A 25,000-nucleotide genomic window follows, 5' to 3' on the forward strand; every position below is an offset into this window, starting at 1 on the left:
AGCTGGCTGACCCCGGAGAGAGGGGAGGAGAAAGGTGAAAGGTGAAAGGCTAGCAGGTGGCTGGTAGAATACCAGTGTTCTGAGCGATTCTCTTGGTATGTCCATTTTTCTCTAGGGGCTGGCAAGCAGTAACTAAAATAATATCTACTGACAAACTGTGAATACAAGACCACAACCCGTTCCACCCAAGCTCTCCTCGTCCTTCTGTCCCGTCCCGAACCCAGACTCTCGCATGGTGGGAGAGATGTGGTTTAGTTCATCCCTACAGGGTATTGCTTCTGTGGAATCAGTCCTGGTTGTTAATAAGATACAGTAGCATTGTGTACAAGTGTGCTTTAGCTTTTTAAAATTGGGTACTGAACTGTACTGAACTGAACAAAAGGGTACTGAACTGGACAATCTAATACATTGCAATACACATTGCAAATAAATAAACAGAACTGTACAATCAAATACACTGCAATACACATTGCAAAGAAATGAACAGAACTGTACAATCCAATACATTGCAATACACATTGCAAAGAAATGAACAGAACCGTACAATCAAATACACTGCAATACACATTGCAAATAAATAAACAGAACTGTACAATCCAATACATTGCAATACACATTGCAAAGAAATGAACAGAACTGGATGAGGCTGAGCACCTGGGGGGGGGGGGGGGTGATCTGATTCTTGATACCCGGGCTGGTACGGTATGATACTGTCCATGTAGAAAATGTGTTCAGCTGTTTTCTTTCATTTGATTCCAGATGACTCATTCTACCCTGACTTGGAAGGCAGTTTACTGTTGTTTGAAATAAGAACTCATTTAAATGTTTACAGATGTGGTCTTTAGTATTCTTTCTTTTAATTTTTTTTTAAGAACATGATTACTCCTAAATTCATTTAGACATCTTCACTAGTTTGACGGGGGGGTGCAGCTGGGGTGAGAATCGTTGCAGGCTTGTGGGGGTGTGGGTATTTGGCGCCTGCCCCTCCCTGAGAGATCCTGATTGTAAATGATTAGTCTCTGTGGAAACTGAAAGCCTCACTCCCCACAGCCCTGGAGAGCTCTGTAAAGCATTATCTCACTGTACACAGAAACACATTAATGCTGCCTGTTCTGAATCCTGCTCCAGATTTTATTAAGGGTTGCAATGTAAAACGTCACACAATTCTCCTTGTAATTCCACACAAGTAGTTGACTAGTGTCTACATGGCTATGACACTGCTGCTTGTGTAATTACATTGCAATAACACTGTGGGGATGTCCTTTCAAACTGAGGCTTGCCTTTCATTGCATCTGCTTGCACACATGGCCTTGTGAGTTGGTATTGCAGTTTAAGCCATCAGTGCAACCACTTGATCATTCCCCCCTTTCTTAAATGTGTCATCTTGAGTTCCGTGGCTACCATTTAAGACACTTGCCTCCAGTTTAACCTGAGAGAACCTGTTCTATATTTGCACTGGTTGCTTTGTGCTGGAAGAATCTGGTTCAAATGGAATATAACAGGGAGTTGGATTTCATGATGGTGGGGATGTGCTGTATAAGAAACCAGCAATTGTAATACCTTTGCATTACATCCTAAGCGGACTAGAAATATTCAGCATTTCACTTGTGTTTCTGTTTGAATTCGTTTCATACTTTCAAAATAACACCAAATAGAAATGAATACTATTCTATATAGCAGGGGTGTCCAATCCGTCCTGGTAAAATGATATAATGAACTAGTCCAGGGTCTGGTTCAGTCAAACCCTTTACAACATGGAAACCATTGTGACGCTGTTCTTCCGGAATGGAATGTGCTGAACATTCAGGAATGTGAAATCAGGGTTTGGAAGCAGCCAGACTGCAGGGTTCGTGATTTATTTCCACATGCACACTGTACGACCCTGTCACATGATCTGGGGCACCAACTGGATATGCTGAATTTGCAAACCTGTCCTTACGAATGTGTATCTTCGAATTCCACGTTTTCTAATGATTTTTATTTTTCTCGCACCTTAAACAAACATCTGTAGCACTGTATGCTTTTTACACAGCTTAACACATCGCTTTGTTGTACCATCATTGTAAACCTTTCTCTGAATACTGATAGCTACAGGTTTGTATTTTTTATTAACTATTAGCGACTGATATTGTTTACTGATCGACGGTTCAGTTTCATACGTGCTGTACTGTATGAAACAGTAACAGCACAGTAGAGGGCGCTGTCTCTGCGGGTAACGGAATGTCATTATTACATCACAATCACAAGGTATAGATAGCAAGCCGGAGGTAGAGGGCGCTGTTTCTGCAGGTAACAGAATATCATTATCACATCACAATCTCAAGCAATACCAACCCTGCTGACGCACGTGTGTGTGATTAAACTATCTCCACTGCAGGTGATAGCGTGATTTATCACATATAAGGTATTGCTGTACAAGCAAGTTAAATATGAGTACTGGGCAATAGAGTCAGTTCAGTTCTTATCTGGAATATATTATTTGCACATACGAAACAAGAAATTATATATTAGAGATACACTGAAATATAGCTGAGAAGAAGCCTGGTGTGAGTCAATTTCACAGGAGAAGTGGGGGTGCTAAGTAAGAGCCTGCTCAGCAGTGTTGCAGCTCCAGAGTGCTGACAGAGACCAGCCTGCTCAGCAGTGTTGCAGCTCCAGAGTGCTGACAGAGACCAGCCTGCTCAGCAGTGTTGCAGCTCCAGAGTGCTGACAGAGACCAGCCTGCTCAGCAGTGTTGTAGCTCAAGAGTGCTCATGGAGAGCAGCTTCCTGCATGGTGGGAAGAGGAAGCTGCTTGCAGGCACTGCTGGCTCGGAAGCAGGCGAGCAGGAAGCCTGGGCTCTGCAGGTCACTGATCCCCAGCTGGAAGGGCAGCAGCTCACAGAGAGCTGGGACAGAAGACCAGGGGGGGGGGCATTTCTTTACTGTTTTTACCCCACTTGAAGACATTTATATGCCTGAAATAAAACATTTCAATGAGCAAGCCTGAAATCTCCAAATATAATCCATACTGTCCATTTACCATCACTTTGCTATTAGATTTATAGGCGCCGGAGACGGGTGGTCCAACAGGCTACTGACCACGCACTTTTTAAACAGAGGGAGCCCTGCCCACACACTTTTTAACTGCAAGGGAGAGAAAAAAGTATAAAAGTCAATAAATTGACAAATTAAGACGACATCAGAACTGTGTTGATAGCATTGTGTAACAAATTAATTATTTTTTTTGTTCCTGGGTAGTAAGGGTTATTTCCTAATTGCTTATGCCTCAAAAGTATAGAAAATGGCTATTATTCCCCACAGACTTTGCCTTTGAGACCAGGACAGTGATATTTTGAAATTTACCTATCTTCCAGAAAATTCCAGATAGATTCAGTGCTGAGTAAACTTGGAGTAACTTCTAGAACTTTCTAGAACTTTCCAGTAATATAAATAATAGTATAAATACAGGGGCCTTAAGCCCACCAGTTCAGTTTAGTTCCAGCTGCCTAAGTGGATACATATCTGCATTTTTCTGAGATGGCATCAAGAGGCTGCAATGGTGGCATTCCTGATGGGTCTCCAAGGCGGTTTTACCAAGTTTCCCTGCTAGCTTTGCCTTTGGGACAGCAGGGACACCAAGGCGCACTACCACAGGCGGGACTGGCCACAGTGAACAGAGTTCTCTGTGGGGAGGAACAACGTCAAGTGGGAGCCACTGGTGGACCCCCGGAAGGTGTTGATGCCACCACTGCACATCAAATTGGGCCTTATGAAACAATTTGTCAGAGCTCTAGATAAGGAGTCGGCAGCCTTCAAGTACCTTCACGACTTCTTCCCTAAGCTGTCTGAGGCAAAGGTCAAAGCCGGTGTCTTCGTCGGACCACAGATAAAGAAGATCCTGGAGTGCAATGAATTCCCCAAGAAGCTCACTAGTAAGGAGAAAGCGACTTGGAACAGCTTTGTCGCCGTGGTTCGGGGCTTCCTGGGCAATCACAAGGCCGAAAACTATGTGGAACTGGTTGAGACTCTAGTGAAGAACTACGGCACAATGGGCTGTAGGATGTCCCTCAAAGTCCATATCCTTGATGCTCATCTTGATAAATTCAAGGAGAACATGGGAGCGTACTCAGAGGAGCAAGGCCAGCGCTTCCACTAGGATATACTGGACTTTGAACGCCGCTACCAAGGACAGTATAAAGAGAACATGATGGGAGACTACATTTGGGGGCTGATTGGTGAAAGTGATTTACAGTATAACCGTAAATCCCGAAAAACTACTCACTTCTAAATCTTTTGTAGTCATTTTTGTATTACTTTAGTATAAATACATGTTCATTTGGATTCATATGTTGTTTTTTTCTGACTTTATGTGAACGAAAAGCCCGTTTTCTCATTGGAAATAGGTACATTTCAAAATATCACTGTCCTGCTCACAAAAGCAAAGTTTGTGGGAAATAATAGCCATTTTCTATAATTTTGAGGCATAAGCAATTAGGAAATAACACTTACTACCCAGGAACAAAAATTGTGTTACATAGTGTACACAGTAATCCTAACGTTTCGCTAGCTGTGCCGCCAGCTTCTGCAGAGGAACATTGAAGCTGAAACATTGGTTACCATTGAAACATTGGTTACCATTTCATGTCATTTGTGTCCGAAGAAGTAACTGCAGAAATTAAAAAAAAAAAAAAAAAAAAAAAAAAAAAACAGCTCCATAAGCTATAAAGCTAAATAAATACTTCGTAGACAGCTGTCAAATATCTTTATCAATTATTTTTTATTTGTTTAAAAAAAACAGTGACACCACTCACTACAAGTTCATTATTATTAGTAGTAGTATTGTCCTAGTAGTTGTTAAATTGGATTAATTTATCCATAGAAATGCTTCACCACACACCCCACACCTTTAGAAAGGCTCCGGCGCCGCTGATTAGACATTATTCCATCGGGTATACGGGCAACAAAAGACCACCACGCAGCTTTCATTAACGTTCATTTTTAAATAATGAAAACCAAAAAATGGGCGGTCCAATTTTTTTTTTTTTTTTTTTTTTGTGCCTGCTGGAAACGTCACTCCGGTGTGACGTTGTCGTGTCAGCTGACGAGGCTCCTCCGAGGAAGGGAGGGAGGGAGGAAGGAAGGAGAGTCGGACATCTTGGAAAGGAGAAGGGGGAGAGCGCGGAAGGGGATCCATACTGATTACACCGCACACAAGGAGAAAAAGGGGTCGATGAATAAACCCTGACGCAGGGAACGGAGCGAGAGAGAGACAGACAGGTAGGTGAGCAGGGATACTGGATAATAAGACAGCCACGGCTCCGGGGGAGGAAGAGATGTATGAACCGTTTTTTTTTTTTTTCTTTTTAACTAAAAGAATATTGGGCTTGTTCTAAATGGGAATTTTACACGGCTAATAACTGAAAACATGGGAGTTTTATTTTAGGGCAACTACTAGTATCGTTCCATAATAATAATGGGTAGAGACAGCAGCTGAATATAGTCTTCCATGTTATTATCTAAACAAAATTAAAAACAACACACTGCTTCCTGGCTTATATCAATTGACAGTTATGTGTTTGCGATGGGAGTTGCACCGGGTGTAAATAAATAAGCGATCAGGTGGCTGAGACACAGGAACATCTTGGCAACGGCTCGATCTCTCATTCATTCGTGTATTTGAAGGATACGTCGTTAGGCAGTTTTTGCCACCGCGGCGATGTCTTATGTATTGTTATATGCTCGGCTTGTGTGTAGTGGGGTGGGTTTTGCTATCGGAAGTCATTGCCTGCCTGCTGCAGATGGTAACATGGCTTGACAGGGCTATCTATACAAGTCCGGCGCATTTTTCCTTTCAAGCGCTAGTACAGCCCACACCCTTACAAACGAAATTCTGCATCCGATGGACTAGCATAGAAAAAAAACAAAAAAACGGGGACTTTGCGTCTTTCACTGGAAAGTGTATGTTTTAATATCATTTCATCAGTGTGTCTCAGTGGGTGATTTAGTGGTGAGCATCTGTGACATCTGTGATCAGCAGTATGTAATGCTAAGGGCGACATCTTGAATTCCATTTATGCTCTATTGGCGTACTTCCATCCTTGCTTGGGCGGGAGGTAGGGTTATTGCATAGTTCAATACAGTAGCGGTGCTATATCTATCTAGATATAGATAGATATATAGATCGATAGATGTAGTCAAAAATGTACATATCTCAGTGGAAATGTATAATTTCTAGAAGTTTCTCAAACAAATAATTTTAGGGAATTTTTTGTGGCAAAAGTTTTGCTTTTGTGGATGAGGAAAAAAGTTATAAGAAAAAAAGAATTGATTTCAGTAATTATCTTGCAACATTCCAAAAATACACATTCAAAAGTATTCATACCCTTTGATGCTATGATAGGTGCTAGAAATGTCAATATGATAATGCAAAACCTAATTCTAGAAAAGTCTAGAACATGCTGGATTGTAGGTGAACATTCTCGGAGAGTATAAAAGGGCTAGGCACAGGATGATTGCTGTCAATATGGGAATAAGTAAAGAGCAATCAGAAGACCTTAGGCAGACAATTATTTATTGTCATAAAGCTGGAGAAGAATACAAGAAGCTTTGCAAGTGTTTGAAAGTCCCAATTCCAACTATCGTTTCTATTATCAAGAAGTACAAGACTCATGATATTGTCACAACGCTCCCTCGGCCTGGAAGAAAGAATGTTCTTTCACCAAGCAGGGCTCTACATTTAGATTTTATACTACTGGCTCCTTGGGCCACTGAGGTAGTGTTTTTACTGGCCCGGACACAATTTTAACTGGCCCAATAATAAGTACAAAACTGGGCGCATTGTTTTATTCACTGCTGCAAATGTATTGGTGAACCGGAAGTAAATGTTAACAGATTTATACTAATTGGAATAGTAAAAACAAGTAATCATTCTCAGATCGTTGTCTCTTGTAGCCTCTCCCAAGTCAGCACCGATCTTCCTGCTGATTCGAACGAGTCCTGTAGAGACTGTGAATGGCATTTCTGACCTGAACACATTGTATCCCAAATAAAAACGTGTAGACAGTTCGATCCTGTTGTCCAGCTTCCACCTGGCGCTCCTGGGTATCCATCCATCAAAGCCTTTTTTTTTCTCGCTGCAGTCACAGCAGCAATCAAACACCTGCTATCTTGCGAACTGTTGCTGTGAGACTGGATATGAGGGCAACTAAATGTTAAATTCCCAACAAAAAAAGCTGCTGTTTTATGTGCAAAACTGGGTAACTGACATTTGTTTCCCTGCCATCGTGAAGCCTGATTAAGTCTTTCTTCCAGTCCACTCTATAGTTTCGTCTTTTGTTCATAATTTGTTTCTTTCATTATTGATTTAAACACTTTTGGCTTATTGGTGCAGTTGGTTGCTTATTTGTAAAAACAAAAATAAATAAAAAAGTATACTGTAAAAAATTGCCATGTGGAGGTAACGAGTATTACCAACAGCACTTCAGTACGTAGTCTCAGATGCTGACTGTATAACATACAATGTATGGTGGGAAAGTTTGGATGAATTCAATTACGCCGTTAAGGGGGGGGGGGGTGTAAATTAATTTTTTCAGCGTTTTGGTACACTGCCCCATTTTCCTGCGTTCATAAAACAGAAGCCATGTGCACTATACTATATACATTATACAGTTAAAAAATGTTACTGGCCTAGTTGGGCCTGTGGTGCTTCATAACTACCAGCCAATCTGCGCTCTCTGCCAGCCCTGGGCCGCCGGGCCATGGTTAATGTCGAACCCTGCCAAGAACAAGCAGAAGAATTGTGAGAGGTTAATAACGATCCTGTGTGAAGACTCTGAATGGCTTGGACAGGTGCTATCAAATGTTTCAAATTTCTGAAGATGCAAATAGTGTTACCTGTATATTGCATCCATTTAAAATAAGGACATGCAGGGTTTAATGAGCCTTTCAAAGCAGAACAGTGGTGCCTGCCAGCAACAATGTGGGTCCCTTTGTATTTTCAGAAGTATCATTTTAAATAGCAGAACTGCAGGGCAGTGCATTGTAGTGTACATTCAATCTCCTGTACAGGCCTCATGTGCTCCCTCTTGCACTGCAGTCCAGTGCTCTTGCTGTCATGCCATACACCAGCATGCCATGCCATACACCAGCACCTCTGCAGTGGAGAGCCCTGATTCCCACAGCCAGGTCGCACAAGGTCTTTGAAAGCTGAGCTTGCTGGCACTGCACTGGACCACCTGGAGGCAAGTCCTGGCTCTTGCGTACTGTTACGCTGTGTTTGTCTTCCACAGTTAGGAAGAAAAAACCTTGCATACACCTCCTAGTACAATGCACAAACAGACTGTTCATGTTGGTTAGGTCCTGTTGTGGCTTTCTGTATTACAAATACACAGATGTTAAAGGTACTGTAGAGAGTGGACTGGGGACCTGTCTAGCAACACAATAGGGTCAGTGCCTGTCTGATCAATATGTGCTTGGTAATCAGAGTCAGACCTTGCTTTCTCAGGGTTGTCATTTTCCCTAGAAAGGTGTTGCTCTTTTTTTTTTTTTTTAAATATGTAGATCCTACAGTGTCTGCGGGAGCTGATTTTGTAGATCATTAAGTTCCTTATAGATTTGTATTCTGTCTCTGATACCAGTATCTCTGAGCACCTTTACCCTCTCACTACAATAGCAGTCCTGTGTCTGTTGACCCTGTTAATCATTACAGGACGAAATCACAGGAAACAGGCGCTGCTGCATGTTCTCTGAGTCTTGGACAGGATTGAGCTCAGATAGAGGCTTGGCCTATGTGAGGCTCTCTGCGCTCGGAGAGTGCCCCAGGATATGCACAAAGTGAAATTACTCTGGTCAGTTCAGACTGAATGGAAGCCAAACAAAAGGGCAAAGCACTCCATTAGCGTGTGGAGCCATGACTAACCCCCCTCCCTGCAGTCATTAGCAATGCTTAGCCAAACTAGACCAGATAACATGTCTACTTGAAGTCCAAACTGTGACACATGTTATTATCTAACAGAGTTGAAAAGGTTTTTATTTGGCACTGTTAATCTCAGCCATAAATGGGAGTGTGAGATGTTCAGCTGCAAGTGGAGAGGTTGTTCATGTCTATCAAGAACCAGAGACTTTGATCCTTTTTCTGTGGCGCTGTCTGACAGACAGTGTGAGGTGGGGCAGGGGGGTGGGAGATGAATCTTGTGTGGAAAGCAGCAAGTCACAGGTACTCTACAGTCCTGCGTCTGGGTATCTTACTACCCTGTTTTCAGAATGTAAACTTGTGTCGCCATGTAACCAGAGCCCTGACACTTTTTTCCCCCATGCAGGCTTGGAACGTTGGCTTGACGGCGTCAGTTCGGTTCCAGTGCTGCTGGAACTGGCAGCTGGGTTGCTCGCAGCCTCTTCTTTGAAGATGCGTGTTGTGAGAGGTGGCTTTTCTCAGTCGTCGTCACCCCCCCACCCCCGCTGGCACACAGTTCCCAGTCTCTTCTAATGCAGGCAAATGCAATTACTTTAAGCTCATGCTCTGTAGTAAGTCCTCCATGATCCTCTGAACAACTTTGTCATAAAGCAGACCCAATTGCTGATTTACGCAAGACATCGACTGGATTAAAGAAATAAGAGTGAAGTAGTGTACATTCAGTTCAACCTTTTATTGTTGCATTTAGAATAGTGCTCTACTTGCAGCTTAACTTCATAAATCAAGTCAGCTCTTCTAGAGAATGAATTACTCTTCTACCCCGACTCAGTATAGACTCCAGAGGCAGAGTTCAGGTGCATTCATTGTGTGTGTGTGCATTGAAGCTGCCACTGCTCACTGTGCATGCACACACAGGACCTCTCTCAGCAGTGTCGTCCCTTCCTGACTTGTGCAAACAGTTTCCCTGTTCCTAGAGGTTGTGTAATTGTATGGAGGTGTAGTCTATTCATAGCTCCTTGCCCTTCTGTGATTTATACTCTTTAAGGGAGGATTAGGAGTTAAGATGGAGGGTTCATCGGATAGACATCTGAAATAGGTAAGCATCGAGCCCTTCGATTTGCACGTCATGTTTAAGGGTTATTGGAAGTCTTGGAAACTGGCCAATTCTTCTGGTTTGTGTAGATGCTCAGCTGCAGGTGTCCAGTCTTGTCCAGGATGATCAATATGATCCACGCATTCCTTGCTCTATTATATTTGCTATTCCTCCAAAAATATTGGTATTGCTTGTAGGTTCCAGTAGGAGCAGAGCAAAAGGTCATTTGATCTGCTGCAAAGCTTAGTGACAGATGATCTTAGGGGAGCTAAACTGATGCATTGCAGAAAGTCAGGAGTCTTGTTGTTTTTTTTTTTTTTTTTTTTTTGTGTGTGTGTGTGTGTGTGTGTGCGCGCTGTTGATTTAGGCCCACCAAGATTGTACAATTTACAGATAAAAAAATCACCCCACATTTTACCAGATCTGTCTCGCTCAACATTCTGGGTGGATACGCTGCCTTGCAGGAAACCAGGCAGGCTGTAATTCTTATGTCTCTGTGAAGTCACTGCTTAGTTAGTGTGTGGGAAGGAGGTCAAACAAAATTCTTCAGAGTGAAACACAGCAAGGTCATTCACAGTCGTGATTCCATTGCTTACTGCAGGGATGGAAAAACTCTTCCTGATAGGATTTCTTTTCCCAAGAGACAGCCTGGAAGATCCGGAGGTGAAGCAGTGCTAGTCAAGGGTGTGCAAGGGCTTTGCCAGGCCTGTGTCTGCTCATATTCGGGGCAGTTAGAGGTGTGCTTGAGCCTCCTAGCACTGCCTTGTCGTTGGGTTCAGTACTCTGTAACTGGAACAAGCTTGCATTCCACATCACGTCACAAGGAGTTCTTGCCAGGACTCTTGGCTTGACTGCTTAATCTCTGTAAGAGGGAGGCAGATTAGCTGATTAGCTGCTGGGTAGGACAGTCTTGAAAGAAAGTGCTGTTTTCCATCTTTCTCTGCAACACAAAGTGGAGGGGTGAGAAATGTTTGGGAGTGCAATATTCTGCATTTCATTAAAATGGAAAGCAATCATTAATAACCAAACCCATGTGAACATGGTAGCCGTATAGGGTGGGGCCCAGCTCGGCTTTGCAGCACGCAGTTTGCTTTGGTTGAAACGCTCCTCTTTGCACGTGGTCGCTGTGTTGTACTTTGCAAGCCTTCACGGCTCTAAGTCATGGTGTCTAATGCATTTCTCCTATTCTCGTTTCAGAGCTGGTTTGATCGCCATGGGAAAGGACGACTGAAGCAGACTTCACCATGATTGGAGGACTGTTCATTTACAACCACAAGGGGGAGGTGCTGATCTCCCGAGTCTACAGAGATGACATAGGGTGAGTGGCTGATGGGTCGAGCCACGTGAACACACAGCTCGCTGCAGGAGGAGTGTCTTTGTAGGAACATGCAAACCATATTCCAACCGGGCATTTAGTGACCAGGAGTACTGATACAGGACCAGTCTATTTGTTTAATAAAACATAATGCTAGGGGTGGTATAGTGTTAAATTAGGAACCATGCTCTCCTAGGGTGAAAGCCAAATGAGGTTTGTATTGTGTTTGTGGTTTTATTCTATTTAAGGCATGGCACGCATGTGTTTTCAGGGGTTCGAGATGTGCCGTGATGTTGTTTTCATTAGTTCTGTGATTGGAATAAATCCCTGGTGTTATCCTTGAAGTGTAACCTGTCTGCTAGATTTTCCTTATCCTTGCAGGGTGAAAAAAATAGTTAAATAGAAAGAATACATTACCATGCATGTCTGCACACAAGTGAGGACAGATTGTGTGTGAAACTAACTCAATTAATACATGCCGGTCATCTGCAGGGAATGGGGCAGAATAATGAAGACTATCGGTATTCTCTTCAGTTGTTTCCACTGCAATATGGTCTCATTGAAATAATTGGCAATTATGTCGGATTCACTCACATTTGTTTGCCGTGTGGATCTGACTTCAATTAAAATCTTTACCTGAGGTATTGTTAAACCCCTCAAAATGCTGCCTGTAGTTGCTAAAGAAAATGCTCTTGATTATTTTCCCCACCGTGGCGTGTGATGCATGTGGGTTTGCCCTGGCTCCGGCGAGCCCCGTTTTATTTAAGACTTGCTCCAGAACAGTAAGAATGCATCCTGCACTCCCCCTGGAGGAAGGCATGTGTCTGCGCTCCTGAAATGCATTGGGTCCCTGCTGTGTCTTCACCCTTAGCATCTCATCAATGAGTCATTTTGACCCGGCCCAGTTGGGATACCTTCACTAACAGGGACATTACGATGTGTTGAAATGTGTGGAACTCCGGTAGGAACTGGAACTTGATCCCGGAAGGTAATAGAGAGCAGGCTGTAGGTATGCTCAGGGATTCATGTCATTTTCAGGCAGTTTGGCTACAACTCTCATTTTAACCTGAAAGAACCTGGGAAGCCAGAGTGTGACAGCAGAGGCTAAAAAAGTTATTTCAGGGGTGTTTCAGTCTCCACCTGTTGCATACAGAATCTACAGCATGCAAACCTTTGCAGACTTTGGTTTGTAATTTGTGTGTGTGTCTGCTGCTAGCCGTTTGCATCTTTGCCTTGTAAAACGGTATTGTGGAATGCAAGTTTTTTTGCAGGGCAGCAAATATTCACCGGGGGGGGGGGGGGGGGGGGGGGAGTAAAACAGTCCAGCACAGTAATGCAACCATGCATGGCAAACTGCTTCCAAGTTTCAAGCCTTTCAGACATATTGTCCTTTTCTTTCTGTTTGCCACGGATATGGAAAACGTGTAACTGGTGTTACTAGGCTAAGGCATGCATATTGGTGTCTGAAGCTGAAGGGCTTTAATTCAGCTAAGAAATGTGTGACCCTTTTACTATAAGCACTGACGGATGCCTCCTTGATTGGTGTCATTAATCCAAAGGTTGTGAGATATATATTATTTATTTGTTTTTTTTTATTTTACTTGTGTGCAAATTGTTTAGTTTCCTTTCTTTTTTAAATTAGATTTCATTGTGCTTTTTTCTTTTCTAACCCTATCTGTCACTCCTCCCTTTCCTTCCCTTTGCTGGTGCCATTTCTCTCCATCTCATCTCCTCTCCTCATTGGCTGCTCTAGGAATAGGTAAGACCCAACACCCGTGGAGTAATGACTTCAGTGTTCTCGACACTCAGTGCTATACAATGGCTGGTTGACCGTGCTTTGAGTGCCTGTTCATTTTAACCAAGCCAAACTGGGGAGCTTATTACGATGGGGAGTAAGTAGCCCTGTCTCCCCTTCTTTCTATTGCTTTGCTTTGGTGTGGCAAAACAGAAACTCTCCCAGGACTGGACCGTTCTCTTCCCGGTTTTTAATGCACAGTGCATGTGCTTTCTCATGCATAGATTGTAAACTGCAGAAAATAAAAAATCTAGGACTTTTGTACGTGCACAGGAAAGCAATACAAATTGGAGTCTGCTTCCAAAGCATTGGATTGTGAACATCCTGAATTCAGAAAAAAAAAAAAAAAAAAAAAAAGTTGTAACCCAGGAACTGTATGTTGTTCTCTCAGGCTACTGAGAGAGAACTGCAAACATGCGCTCAACAACCAGCCTGAACGCCACCTTGTGCCCCAGTTCGCTTCTCTAATCTGTCAGGCTGCTGAAGTGCCAGTCTCTCTGCAGCAGGGGACTGCCAGTCGTGTGTCAGGAGTTCAGACACAATAAGAACCAGCTGAGTGAAGAATGACTAGGGGTCATATAGGACTTTTATTAAGGGCTGTTGCTCTCTGCAGGATCATTCAGTCCAAATGTTTTGGTACCATCCCTCTCATGAAACAGCTTCAAGCCAGTGGAAATCCAGCAGCGCTATACACCAAGAGATGAAATTAAACTTCAATATTAAGTATGTGTCTGTTTAATGATAAAACCAGGATGGAAATGAGACTGCTATTTCAGTTTGATACATTTCTGGTTTTTCTATGCATTTAAGACTTGGCTGATCTTGTTAGCTATACATGCTGTGGCTAATAAAGCTCATAGTAAAACCTGGATGCTGTGCAATAGAAGTCATATTTCCATCCCTAAATATAATTTAAAGTGCGCTATGTGGCTGATTTTACTTTCTTTGCCTTTCAAACACCATTATATGCACACTGCACTGTATTCTGTGATGCAGTCCAAGGTAGGTTCCTTTTTCTGATTGTTTTAAATACAATTTAAAACATCCATCAAGCCATTTATTAAGATGTAATATGATATTACCCCCCATTGAATTGCGTAGCATCTGTAGAGTGGTGGAACACTGAATCTGTTAGACTGTCAGCTATAGCATATGCTTGCAAATGGTTAAAATGATAGTTTTGATTCTCATTAAAATCTACAGTGTTTTTATAAGCTCCAGTGAATGCACACGAGTGGGGTGGGTGGTGCCAGTTTGAGTGCCATGATCCTGCCCTCGGTAACACAGTAGACCTGCTTCCTGTATCATCGCTGAATGCTTGGTATTATTGGGGTGTCTGGTTGAGCGCTCCATCAATGCAGTGGGGAGTGGTGTCAGCCCCCTGCCATGACTAATTCTTTGGAGACTGCAGTGGGGCTGGGTGCCGTGAGTCATTGTCCAGCAGACGGAAGTCTTACCTGATTACATTAGATTACCCCCTGCATGGTTTTTGATTCGGTATACAGCTGGAAGCTGTTTTGACTCTGCAAGTGTTTTCTCCTCAGTGGGTCAGGTCTGCAGCATACAGTACTGTTCATTCCACCCCGCTGCGCGGTTGTAATAACATTCTGATTGCTTGGTAATCGGATGTACTGTTCAGTTATATAACTTATTTGCAACAGGATTGGCTTTTTGCCAACCCCCATATGGTATATGAAATGCAAACCTCCCTCCTAGTCTGCAAACCGCTGTCCTTTTAATTATGCAAGTGAAATGCAGTCTTCAGAGAGCCCTGCCCTGGGAGTCTGGAACTGAGGGGGTTGGGCTGGGGCTGTGATCCTGAGCAGGGCCTTGTGAAGTGTTCATATTTTCTGACACACACCCAGCTTTGGAAAGGGGTCTCCATTCTGAATATTGCTTTGTGTGCCGGGGTGATACTGGAGTGTATTTTGCTGTCTGTCTCTGTTCTGTTCTCCCTCCTAGATCCTCCCTGCTCATCTGTATGAGATCCCCTTGAAGTGACATTGACCATGTCCACCTCATCGCTGCATTAACCCTTCATGGGCTTGTTCTGTGCTCACTGTTAATCACCGTGCAGTCTATAGTTTGTATGATGTGTTCATTTGCTTGTGGAAGCCTCTGCTGCTGGGGTGTTTACGTCAGTGCCTACTATTGACTGGTCTCTAGTTCTGCAGGCGTACCTCCTTGTTTGTAAATGTTGCGTTTCATTTGTTCGTCTTGCACGACAACACAACTGTTGAACATGGGGAAGGGTGTCTCTAAGCAAGTCTTGCTGTTCAACACAGCTGTCATTTTGAGTCTGACCATATTTACCAACTTTTACAAATGTTTTTATGTAAAAAACGGATGACGGCAATCTATAACTGCACAGGCTCTAATCGTTTCTTACAAGTTCTGAGGGACGAGGATAAACATTAAAACTTATTCCTAAATCCGTAAAGTACTTGTGTGTGTTTTTTTTTCCTCATGAAAAGGAAGCCTTTTAAATGTCATCAGGATGTAGTACTTTTTTTAATTAAATCAAGGTTCCAACTTAATGAAGATTTTGACCTCTTGCTTAATTATTTCTACAAAGACATCAATCCATTTGCAGATATTTCCTTATGTAAAAAAAAAAAAAACTTATATATATATATATATATATATATATATATATATATGGCTATATTACCCCCCCAGACAGGAAAATTATAAACGATAAAAACACATTTGACCGTAGAAGACACTTGTTCTGTGTTTGAGCCGTTGTTAGAGCTTCGAACACGTGTACATGCTGCAGCGTTAATGGAGTGCCCCTCTGGATTGATACTGTCTACTTCCCCCACGCCCCTCCCTCCTTCTCTCTGGACAGGCGGAACGCCGTGGATGCTTTCCGTGTCAATGTCATCCACGCCCGGCAGCAGGTGCGCTCCCCGGTAACCAACATCGCCCGCACCAGCTTCTTCCACGTCAAGCGCTCCAACATCTGGCTGGCGGCTGTCACCAAGCAGAACGTCAATGCGGCCATGGTGTTTGAGTTCCTATACAAGATGTGCGACGTCATGACCGCCTACTTCGGCAAGATCAGCGAGGAGAACATCAAGAACAACTTCGTCCTGATCTACGAGCTGCTGGATGGTACGCCCGGGATGGAGGGGTGGGGTACTGCCAAGAGCAGTCTTGCATTGCATTGTTTTTGGGACACCATGGGCAGATAAGATACTGCATTTTTTAGTTGTTTTTTGCGATGCCTGAAGTCTTTCTGCTTTGCTGTAGTTTTTTTAGGTTTTGATTTTTATTGAGTCAATATGAGAAAATCAAAACCTAAAGAAAATACTGCACAGTTAGATTATTCTTCATTGAAGGATTTATTTTTAAATCATCGTCATTATTAAATGCCAGTGAATGATTTGTGTGTGCATGAGTGGTGACATGTCTTTCTATTTTTTTACCCCCCCCCCCCCCCCCCCCCCCCCCCCCCATGGGATTTTGTGTGCTTCATTGTGTTGGCCTGAGACACCACCCTTCTGCTGAACTAGTGCATGAAGTGCTGGAATGCAGAGTTCAAACTGGGATCCATTTCCAGATGTCATATAATTTCCTAAAACTTAATGAACTTCTGTCAAGGCCTTTTTAGGAGACATTGTATACAGGATACATCTCTAGTAATGGTTCAAGCTATCTATAAATGTTTCCTGAGATCAGAATACAAACTGCATGCTGCATTTCACACACAAAAAAAGAAAAACTAATGAGAAACGATGCTGCCTAACTTGAGGATATACAGGTTTTAGGTGTTGCTCAGCCACCAGTCTTTCCATGAAAGCTTCTGAAAAAAATGCTTCCTGGTCCTGATTTCCGTGGGAGATGGGGAGGAGGGATTTAGCTGCTCGAAACGAGCCCTACTGCTGCAAGGAAAGATCCTAATCTTGAAGTGTAAATGCACAGTATGTGGTATTCCAGGCAGACACAGTTTACCAGCTAATACGCTCGAGCAGCAGCATGACCTCGTTCTCCCACCACATCTTAATGCTGATTTCTCTCTTTAGAAATCCTGGACTTTGGCTACCCCCAAAATTCCGAGACAGGAGCCCTGAAAACGTTCATCACCCAGCAAGGAATCAAGAGCCAGGTAAAGACTTGCCGGGAGGGCCCGCCTGCTGTCTGCACACTGTGCTCTGTGTTTGACGTACCGCACGGCTGCCAGCTGTGTGATGTACGGTAGGAGTGATGTTTTTACTGGGGATTGCAAAGTGCAGATCACCTTGACATGTAAATATCCACCACAACCCTTTCCGTTTCAGTGAAAGCAGACAGGTAGGATGTTGTGTCCGTAGCTTCACTTCAGTTGCTGTAGGTTTCCTATTCCCATGCTTTGCACTGGCCAGCTGCAAAGGACAGCTAACTGTCAATCAGACTAGCCCTGGGTGTTTCACAATGTGCTGAACCATGGACTCCTTGCCCCACTGATGGCACTGGAAGATAGCAGTTTCTTTTCTTTTATCGTTAAACCAACGCCTCCTCCCCCCTCTGCTTCCCCAGCACGCCTGCTTCCCAGATGTGAGGCCTGTTAAAACAGTCAGTTCCTGTTAGTGCTGATAAAACACATGTGCCCCCCCCCCCCCCCCCCCCCCAATTCCCCCCCCGGGAGGAGCTGCAACCCAATCTGTTGTTGCAGAGTCCTTTCTCCCTGACTCAGCAGCACACTTCTTGGAAAAGGCTGTTTTTTCCCACTGTGTTGAAGAGACTTGTGTTACCTGCTTGTTCCAAGCTGGTTGTTTCTAGAACCATTTTTGAAGTGTAGTTCACGCTTTTGTTTTTAAACTGTGCAATGGCTTTTCATTTGTGTTGTGGGGCTAACCCAGGTTGGATTGCAGGCTGGTAGAAAGCAAAAGTTCTATGATGGAGGAAATGGTGTCAAACCGTTGTGATCGGCACTATGCAACTGTACTGGTATTGTTGACTAAATGGGGTGGGGCCCAGTTTGATCATTCAGCGCGATGATCATGTAGCTTTACAACCCAGTTTCACAGTGCAGGTGAAATCGTAGTGTAATTTACAAGCCAGAGTTGCAACCCAGTTCCAGAGTATATCGAATCTAATTGTTTCAATGTGGGTGTCTGAGCCAAAACAAAATGTCAGTGCTTTTTTAAAACGTTTATTATTGATAATTTTACTTTGCAATTGAATGCCATCTTAAAGAAGTGAGTTTTTACCTTCACTTTGTCAGCTGTGCAAATCACTTGCAAGCCAAGCTGGCTGTCTTGCACAGACAAACCGATAATCTGTTTAACCATGTCACCTGCTAACATGCTGAGTTTCAACTGTCCTAAAAAAAAGAGAATATAAAAACTTTTCTATTTTAGCTAGTGCACAATTCTAGATCTTGGAGCTGTCCTGTAGAAAAATTATTACTGTTGTGTGTTGTAAGAGCCTTGCTATGCCGGGCCTAACCACCTCTCTGTCTGTGTGTGTGTGTCTCTCTCTCTCTCTCTCTCTCTCTCTCTCTCTCTCTCTCTCTCTCTCTCTCTTCTCTTTCGCTCCGGCACCCCCCACCCTCCTGTGCGCTTGTGTGTTTAACTCTGCGTGTGCTGGCTGTGATTTGTGCTTCTTCCTTATTCTCTCTGCGCTTGGTTATGGACCCTCCTCTAGCACCAGGTAGGAACGTCACCCCTTCCATGTTGCTAACAAACTAGTTTATCCACAGCTCGGGGTTTGGTCATTCACACTGTTCCTTAAAGGTTCTGCAAGTGACTGCTGCTGGTTTTTAATAAAGAGCAAAACCAGCTGCTGTTGTGTTTTAATTTTGCTAGTGGCTTGCTCCACGTTCCATGTGTTACAGCAACATTAAGCACTGGAAATCGCTCCTTTTATAGGTTTTCAAAATTAATCAGACTTTGGCTGTAACTTAATGTGTTACAACAAGTTTTCAACCCACATTTCTGTGTGGAGAGTGTATGTGCTCCACATGGTAACACATGAATGTAGAATGGGACTAATACAGTTTGCTTGGAATACACAGGAAAACTGTGCCCTGATAACTAAGATGAATTATATTTTTGGATAAATTGTCCGGTTAAATGTTGCAGTGTTTAAGTGCTTAGCACTGAGTTGTACACTTACAGCCTGTCCACTGTGTGTGGCTCCCCCCTCTATAGACCAAGGAGGAGCAGTCTCAGATCACCAGCCAGGTGACAGGTCAGATCGGCTGGAGACGAGAGGGGATCAAGTACCGGCGCAACGAGCTCTTCCTGGATGTCCTGGAGAGCGTAAACCTGCTTATGTCTCCACAAGGTAGTGAAGCCCGACCGAACGGGTCAGCTGCAAGTGTGGGGGATACATCGAAACATCTTGCCGTTCAGTATTGTATTAAACCTGTAATTGCGGTGGAGGATGTGAAGAATGATAGTGATGGTGATTGGAGGGGTGTGGCAAGAATAAAGGAGGACCCTATGAAATCTACAAAACAGTGTGTTTCTAATGGGAGTGCAGTACAAATTGTCGCATCATCTGTAGCTGGAATAGGCAAGGCCACAAACGGGTTGCTGGTAAAACCTGGTCCTGGTTTCAAATAAAGAAGTTTCCCTGATATACTTGGGCACTTGGTGCCATCTGCTGTTCAATTGTAGGATGCCAGCTAGGAAAGGGGACTTATCTGTTTCCATCTACCTGTGGTTTCTCTCTCCACTCTGTCACGCACTCCTTACTGTCTGTCTTGCTTACAGGCCAGGTGCTGAGTGCCCACGTGTCGGGCAGGGTGGTGATGAAGAGCTACCTGAGTGGGATGCCCGAGTGTAAATTTGGGATGAATGACAAGATCGTCATCGACAAGCAGGGGAAGGGCACCGCGGACGAGACCAACAAGAGGTGAGACAGGAGAGAAGGGTTAACTGGGTCTTCAGCTGCGTAACCTTCCTGTGGCGTCCCCACTGCTTCCTTTATTCCAGGTCACTTTGTGTTGCTTTTATCTTGGCAAAGGGAATTTGGGTATAAACAGTCGGCCAAGTAGAAAAGTGGGCAGGGTACCACATGAGAGTTAAAGCATCCTGTGTGTGTGTGTTTAAAAAAAAAAAAAATAAATAAAGTGTGTATTTTTATAGCACAAAAAAAAAAATTTATCGCAAAAAACACCCAGTACTGTATCTACAGCCAAGCCCCACCCCTTGTTCGCTGTATTTTTCATATACCTTTATAGACGTGCATACTGATTAAATCCTCTCCTGATCACTTGTTTTATCACCAAACTCTTCAATAATGCGATCCAAGTCATTATTTTATTACTATAACATCTCAAAAAGCTCTGCAAATGTCTGTGATGTTCAGAAGCAGCTACCTCCTTTGTTATGTCCATGTTATCTCTGTAATGCATGGGGCTAAGAGATACGCCCTTTTTTTTTTTTTTTTTTTTTTTTTTGGTCTCATCCAGCCATTGAAAGGTTCTCAGCTTTTTCCTAAGAAAAATCGACTAGAGACCTGTGCTTTTACATCTTTTTGATGATGTCGGACAGGGGCCGACATTGGACTGGAAAGGGAAAATTGCAATGTCGGACCTGGTCCGTAGGACTGCAAAGGGTTAAATGTCCTCTAGGCGTGCATAGGCTTTGTTAAGGTTGTGTTCTGTTCAGTGAAATGCTCCTGGGTTCTGATTTTTTTTATTTATTTATTTTTTTTCTTTCCTTGGTTTGTTGCGGCGCACAGTGACTTGGGGGGCAGGTAGTAGACACAATGAAACTGCTGAGTTTTTGGTTGTAGTTTTTTGCTCCTTCACTGTGTGATGTCTGTGTTTGTGCACGTGTGTTCCTCATCTCTGTGCCTGTGGGGGTTTTAAGCCTAGTTTCCGCTGCCTGTCTGAGCTGTAGTTGAGCGTCAGCGGAAACATCCTCCAGCTTCACCTCGCCCTCACCGGCCAGCTCAGCTATACCTGGGGAGAGGCAGTGGAAACGAGGCAGAATTAAAAAACAGTAAAGTGTGGAACAGGTCGGTGGTTTCACATTTATTTGTACCCTGATCCTCTCTGTCTGTGCATTATTGGATTTTAACCAGCTCCTTCATCGCCCGCTCCAATGCTTCCGGAGGATAAGAGTTGTTTGAAAACTGTTTGTTTTGAAGTAGCATGCGCCTGTCCCACAAACAGATTCAATAGCATAGCTGCAATCAGACCCATTTAGAAGTGCCAAACTAAAAACATTCAAGGACAAACATTGAGGTAAGAAGTATTTTCTCGGCATCTTCAAGATCAGACCAACACCAGGCAAATTTGCAATCAAAAAATTAAATGCCATTTTAAATTCAAGGTGGAATAGTGTCCTGCTGCGGAATACAGATGGTGCGTGGGGGAGGGCGGGGTTCTGTCCAAAAGCTGTGGAAATAGCCACTGCCTGCCAGCCCTCTGCACCTTCAGATTCATGTAAAACCTTCCTACAGTATCACTAGTATGTCTTGACTCCCTGCATGGCTGGTTATTCCCGGATAGAGCTTTGTGATGAATTGCTCATATCTTTCTGTACCCAGTTAAGCATAAAATAAAAATCTGTTCTACAGTATTAACTAAAATGTGACTGGCTGTCAGAACTTTAGGGCCATATACAGCAGTGGTTAAAAGTTTTGCATCACCTAGAGTTTTATGATTGAGACATTCATTTAAAATTAAAAAAACTAAACCATAATTGAGATCTTTTATTTAACATTATCTGATCAAGGAAACTACAACATGAGATTGCAAGTGTCTACCGGAAGCCATGCTAGTCCTATAGTATCTCATACTAGTTTTTGAAATGTCACATTTTTCAATGTCAGTGTTTCGTTAAGTATATGGTAACTACAAAGCGGTGTGTAATTCAATATCTTAACATAACATTATTCAGCAGGTTTCATCCGACTTTATGAAGCAAAAGGGTAATGCAAAACTTTTGGCCAGAGCTGTACTGTACAAGTGGATTTTAGACTCCCCTTGCGTAGCAGTTTGATGGCTCCAGGTTTTACTATGAGCGGAACCTGTAGCTCAGCGGCGAGTTTGGCTCGGGAGTCTCGTTTCCATCCATGATGTACTGCGGCAGGCCTTGTGGTGTTGATCTTGACTCGCTACTTTCCAGCAAGCTCTTCACAAACTAGCCAAGAGTATCGCCCCTAAAAGTAACACTACCTCCAGTTTGATCGGTTGCCCCCCTCCTGGTTATTGTGTCTCACTTGGATTTGTGTAACCTCTATCCCAGCAGCAGCAAGCAGTCCATCGCCATCGACGACTGCACTTTCCACCAGTGTGTGCGACTCAGCAAGTTCGACTCGGAGAGGAGCATCAGCTTCATCCCGCCAGATGGAGAGTATGAGCTTATGAGGTCGGTAATGTATTCAATTAGTAATGCTTTTCAACCTGTGGTACCTGTACCAGTACTGGTGCGTCGCAGGCTTGCAACTGGAATGCACCACATCGACTGATTGCTCGTCCACAATGCTCTCAATCACACTACCTTAATGTATCGATCTGTGTACCACTGAATCACAGGGACTTTCCAAAGCAGCCTCTGTGCTGAACTCTAAGTGTTTGGATGACGACGTCACATTTTCAGTTGGATAGGCGGTTGTAATGGGGTAGTTCTCTGTTTTACAGCAGCCGTTTAAGATTGCATATGGTTACTGGTACACCTGGTGGTCTCTGCTAGAAACACTGGTTTCTTGAGATGAAAAGTATGATACACTGTATTGAAAACATTTAATTAAATTATTTATTCTATTGTAATATAACTTAAACAGGCTTGTCTGTTATAACTTTTAAATTTGAAAATCATTCTTTTTATTTATTTATTTATTTAGTCATCGCCAATGCTTTTTACCCTGGTTTTCTCCCCAGTTTGGAATTCCCAATTATTATTTTTATCCCAGTTCACCGCAGCAACCCCTGGCAACTCAGGAAACAGAGGCTGAAATACCCGTCCTCCGAGACGGTTTGGCAGCAACACGTTATTTTTTGCACTGCAGATCCACAGCGAAGCCATCAGAGCTATAGTGCCGGAGGACAACACAGATCTGATGGCTCCACTGCAGACCTGCAGGTGCCCTATCGGCCACAGGGGTCGCTGGTACGTGGTGAACCTTGGGATTGTCTTGTCAACCTAAGCCCTCCCTACCTGGGCGGTGCTCAGACAATTATGTGCCGCCCCATAGGACCTTTGAAAAAAGATACAGGTGCTGCTGGAATCTGAGTTAAAATAACTATTGATTTCCCTTTTGACAAAGTTGATCCAGTTCTGGTGTTCTGGTATTTCGATGGGCTGAAAGTCTTCATCGTTTTGTTTTATTGAAGGTATCGCACCACTAAGGATATTATCCTGCCATTCAGAGTGATTCCTTTGGTCCGAGAGGTCGGCCGTACTAAACTGGAAGTCAAGGTGGTCATCAAGTCCAACTTCAAGCCTTCCTTGCTGGCCCAGAAAATAGAGGTGAGGGATTGCTAAGGACAAGTAGATACACACACACACACACACACACACACACACACACTCACTCACTGCAGGAGTCAAAATACCATCCACTGTGATTTTAGATCAGGTTAAAAATGCCTAATTGTTTTATTTATAACTGGTGTATAATGGATAATGGTCATTGTCAGGTGTGCAGTGCTAATAAATTGATAAAATATCCCTCTTCCAGGTACTGTGTCTTCCAGATATTTGTAAAAGTCCCCATTTTTCCAGTAGCCCTGTCAAGTTTCAATGGCCAGCTCTAGTCTGCATGCTAGATGTCTTCAGTATTATATTCCAGTTCTGGGGGTATTTGGTGTCGTGTTGCAGACCATTTAATCGCACTGAGCGCAGTGTGTGTCAGAGACACGGAAGGCTCCCAGGAGTGCTGACAGACCTCGCAGTGCGTGTCGGACGCTGCAGGCTCCCAGGAGTGCTGACAGACCTCGCAGTGCGTGTCGGATGCTGCAGGCTCCCAGGAGTGCTGACAGACCTCGCAGTGCGTGTCGGACGCTGCAGGCTCCCAGGAGTGCTGACAGACCTCGCAGTGCGTGTCGGACGCTGCAGGCTCCCAGGAGTGCTGACAGACCTCGCAGTGCGTGTCGGACGCTGCAGGCTCCCAGGAGTGCTGACAGACCTCGCAGTGCGTGTCGGACGCTGCAGGCTCCCAGGAGTGCTGACAGACCTCGCAGTGCGTGTCGGACGCTGCAGGCTCCCAGGAGTGCTGACAGACCTCGCAGTGCGTGTCGGACACTACAGGCTCCCAGGAGTGCTGACAGACCTTGCAGTGTGTGTCGGAGACACGGAAGGCTCCCTGGAGTGCCGAGCTGGTCCAATATGCTTTCAATCAGGACAATGCAAGTCTGTCCAGATCGGACAGTACAGTCCTGGCTGCTGATCCATTCTGAGTGTCGAAGAGAAAGGCTGGATCTTGCTGAAAGGACTGTTACTCTGCTCTTTGGAACAGACTCTGGTCCCTCCCAATTAAAGAAGTTGGATGCTGTAAATAGACCCCAATCCCCTGGCTGGCCAACTGTCTAACAGCAGGGAGTTTGCAGTGGTTGGTGTGGTTTTTAATAGGGCTGAGTACTGGCGACTTTTAGTTCCTTTACTTGGTCCCTGCTTGTTCGTTTTCAGAAACGAAACCCCAAAGAGATGAGTATACTTTAACATTTCATAAGACGTGTGATTCTCTTGTTCCCAGGTGCGCATCCCAACCCCCCTCAACACTAGCGGAGTCCAGGTTATCTGCATGAAAGGGAAAGCCAAGTACAAGGCCAGTGAGAATGCCATAGTCTGGAAGTAAGTGCCCAATTAGTACATAGGTAATGGCTTTGAAGAAGACTAGAGTATTTGTGTTTGAGCTATGGCAATGAGTGGTTACTTTAAGATTGAAACATTTAAAAGGTTTGCTTGTCACGATTTGATCAATCCGTAACGTAACAGAACTGGTTTCAAATATTGTATGT

The 25,000-nt window shown here is 43.8% G+C and overlaps 1 protein-coding gene across 10 annotated transcripts; it reads left to right on the forward strand.

The window, feature by feature from the left end:
* The first annotated feature begins 5,100 nt into the window (after positions 1-5,100).
* On the forward strand, positions 5,101-24,852 carry LOC121307603 (AP-2 complex subunit mu-like). Of its 10 annotated transcripts, XM_041239802.1 has the most exons (13): positions 5,101-5,258; positions 9,299-9,470; positions 11,183-11,303; positions 13,054-13,059; positions 15,947-16,212; positions 17,124-17,206; positions 18,727-18,732; positions 19,233-19,368; positions 19,800-19,941; positions 20,773-20,787; positions 22,287-22,409; positions 23,375-23,510; positions 24,736-24,852. In XM_041239802.1, exons 3-13 carry the CDS (start codon positions 11,230-11,232, stop codon positions 24,835-24,837), a joined length of 1,089 nt encoding a protein of 362 aa, XP_041095736.1. In that variant the 5' UTR covers positions 5,101-5,258; positions 9,299-9,470; positions 11,183-11,229; the 3' UTR covers positions 24,838-24,852. The 10 variants fall into 10 exon arrangements, with proteins under 10 accessions (XP_041095736.1, XP_041095735.1, XP_041095740.1 ...); XM_041239801.1 differs by lacking the exon at positions 9,299-9,470; XM_041239803.1 differs by lacking the exons at positions 5,101-5,258; positions 9,299-9,470 and adding an exon at positions 9,485-9,503.
* Positions 24,853-25,000: the final 148 nt, after the last annotated feature.

The sequence above is a fragment of the Polyodon spathula genome, chromosome 57 (assembly GCF_017654505.1).
Source record: "Polyodon spathula isolate WHYD16114869_AA chromosome 57, ASM1765450v1, whole genome shotgun sequence".
Taxonomy (NCBI): domain Eukaryota; kingdom Metazoa; phylum Chordata; class Actinopteri; order Acipenseriformes; family Polyodontidae; genus Polyodon; species Polyodon spathula.

Excerpts from the sequence above, each read along its gene's own strand:
- LOC121307603 (XM_041239802.1), top strand. The coding sequence starts at position 11,230 with ATGATTGGAGGACTGTTCATTTACAACCACAAGGGGGAGGTGCTGATC. Across the intron at positions 16,213-17,123 it reads GATCTACGAGCTGCTGGATG|AAATCCTGGACTTTGGCTAC; the intron begins GTACGCCCGGGA and ends TTCTCTCTTTAG. Across the intron at positions 19,369-19,799 it reads CCTGCTTATGTCTCCACAAG|GCCAGGTGCTGAGTGCCCAC; the intron begins GTAGTGAAGCCC and ends TCTTGCTTACAG.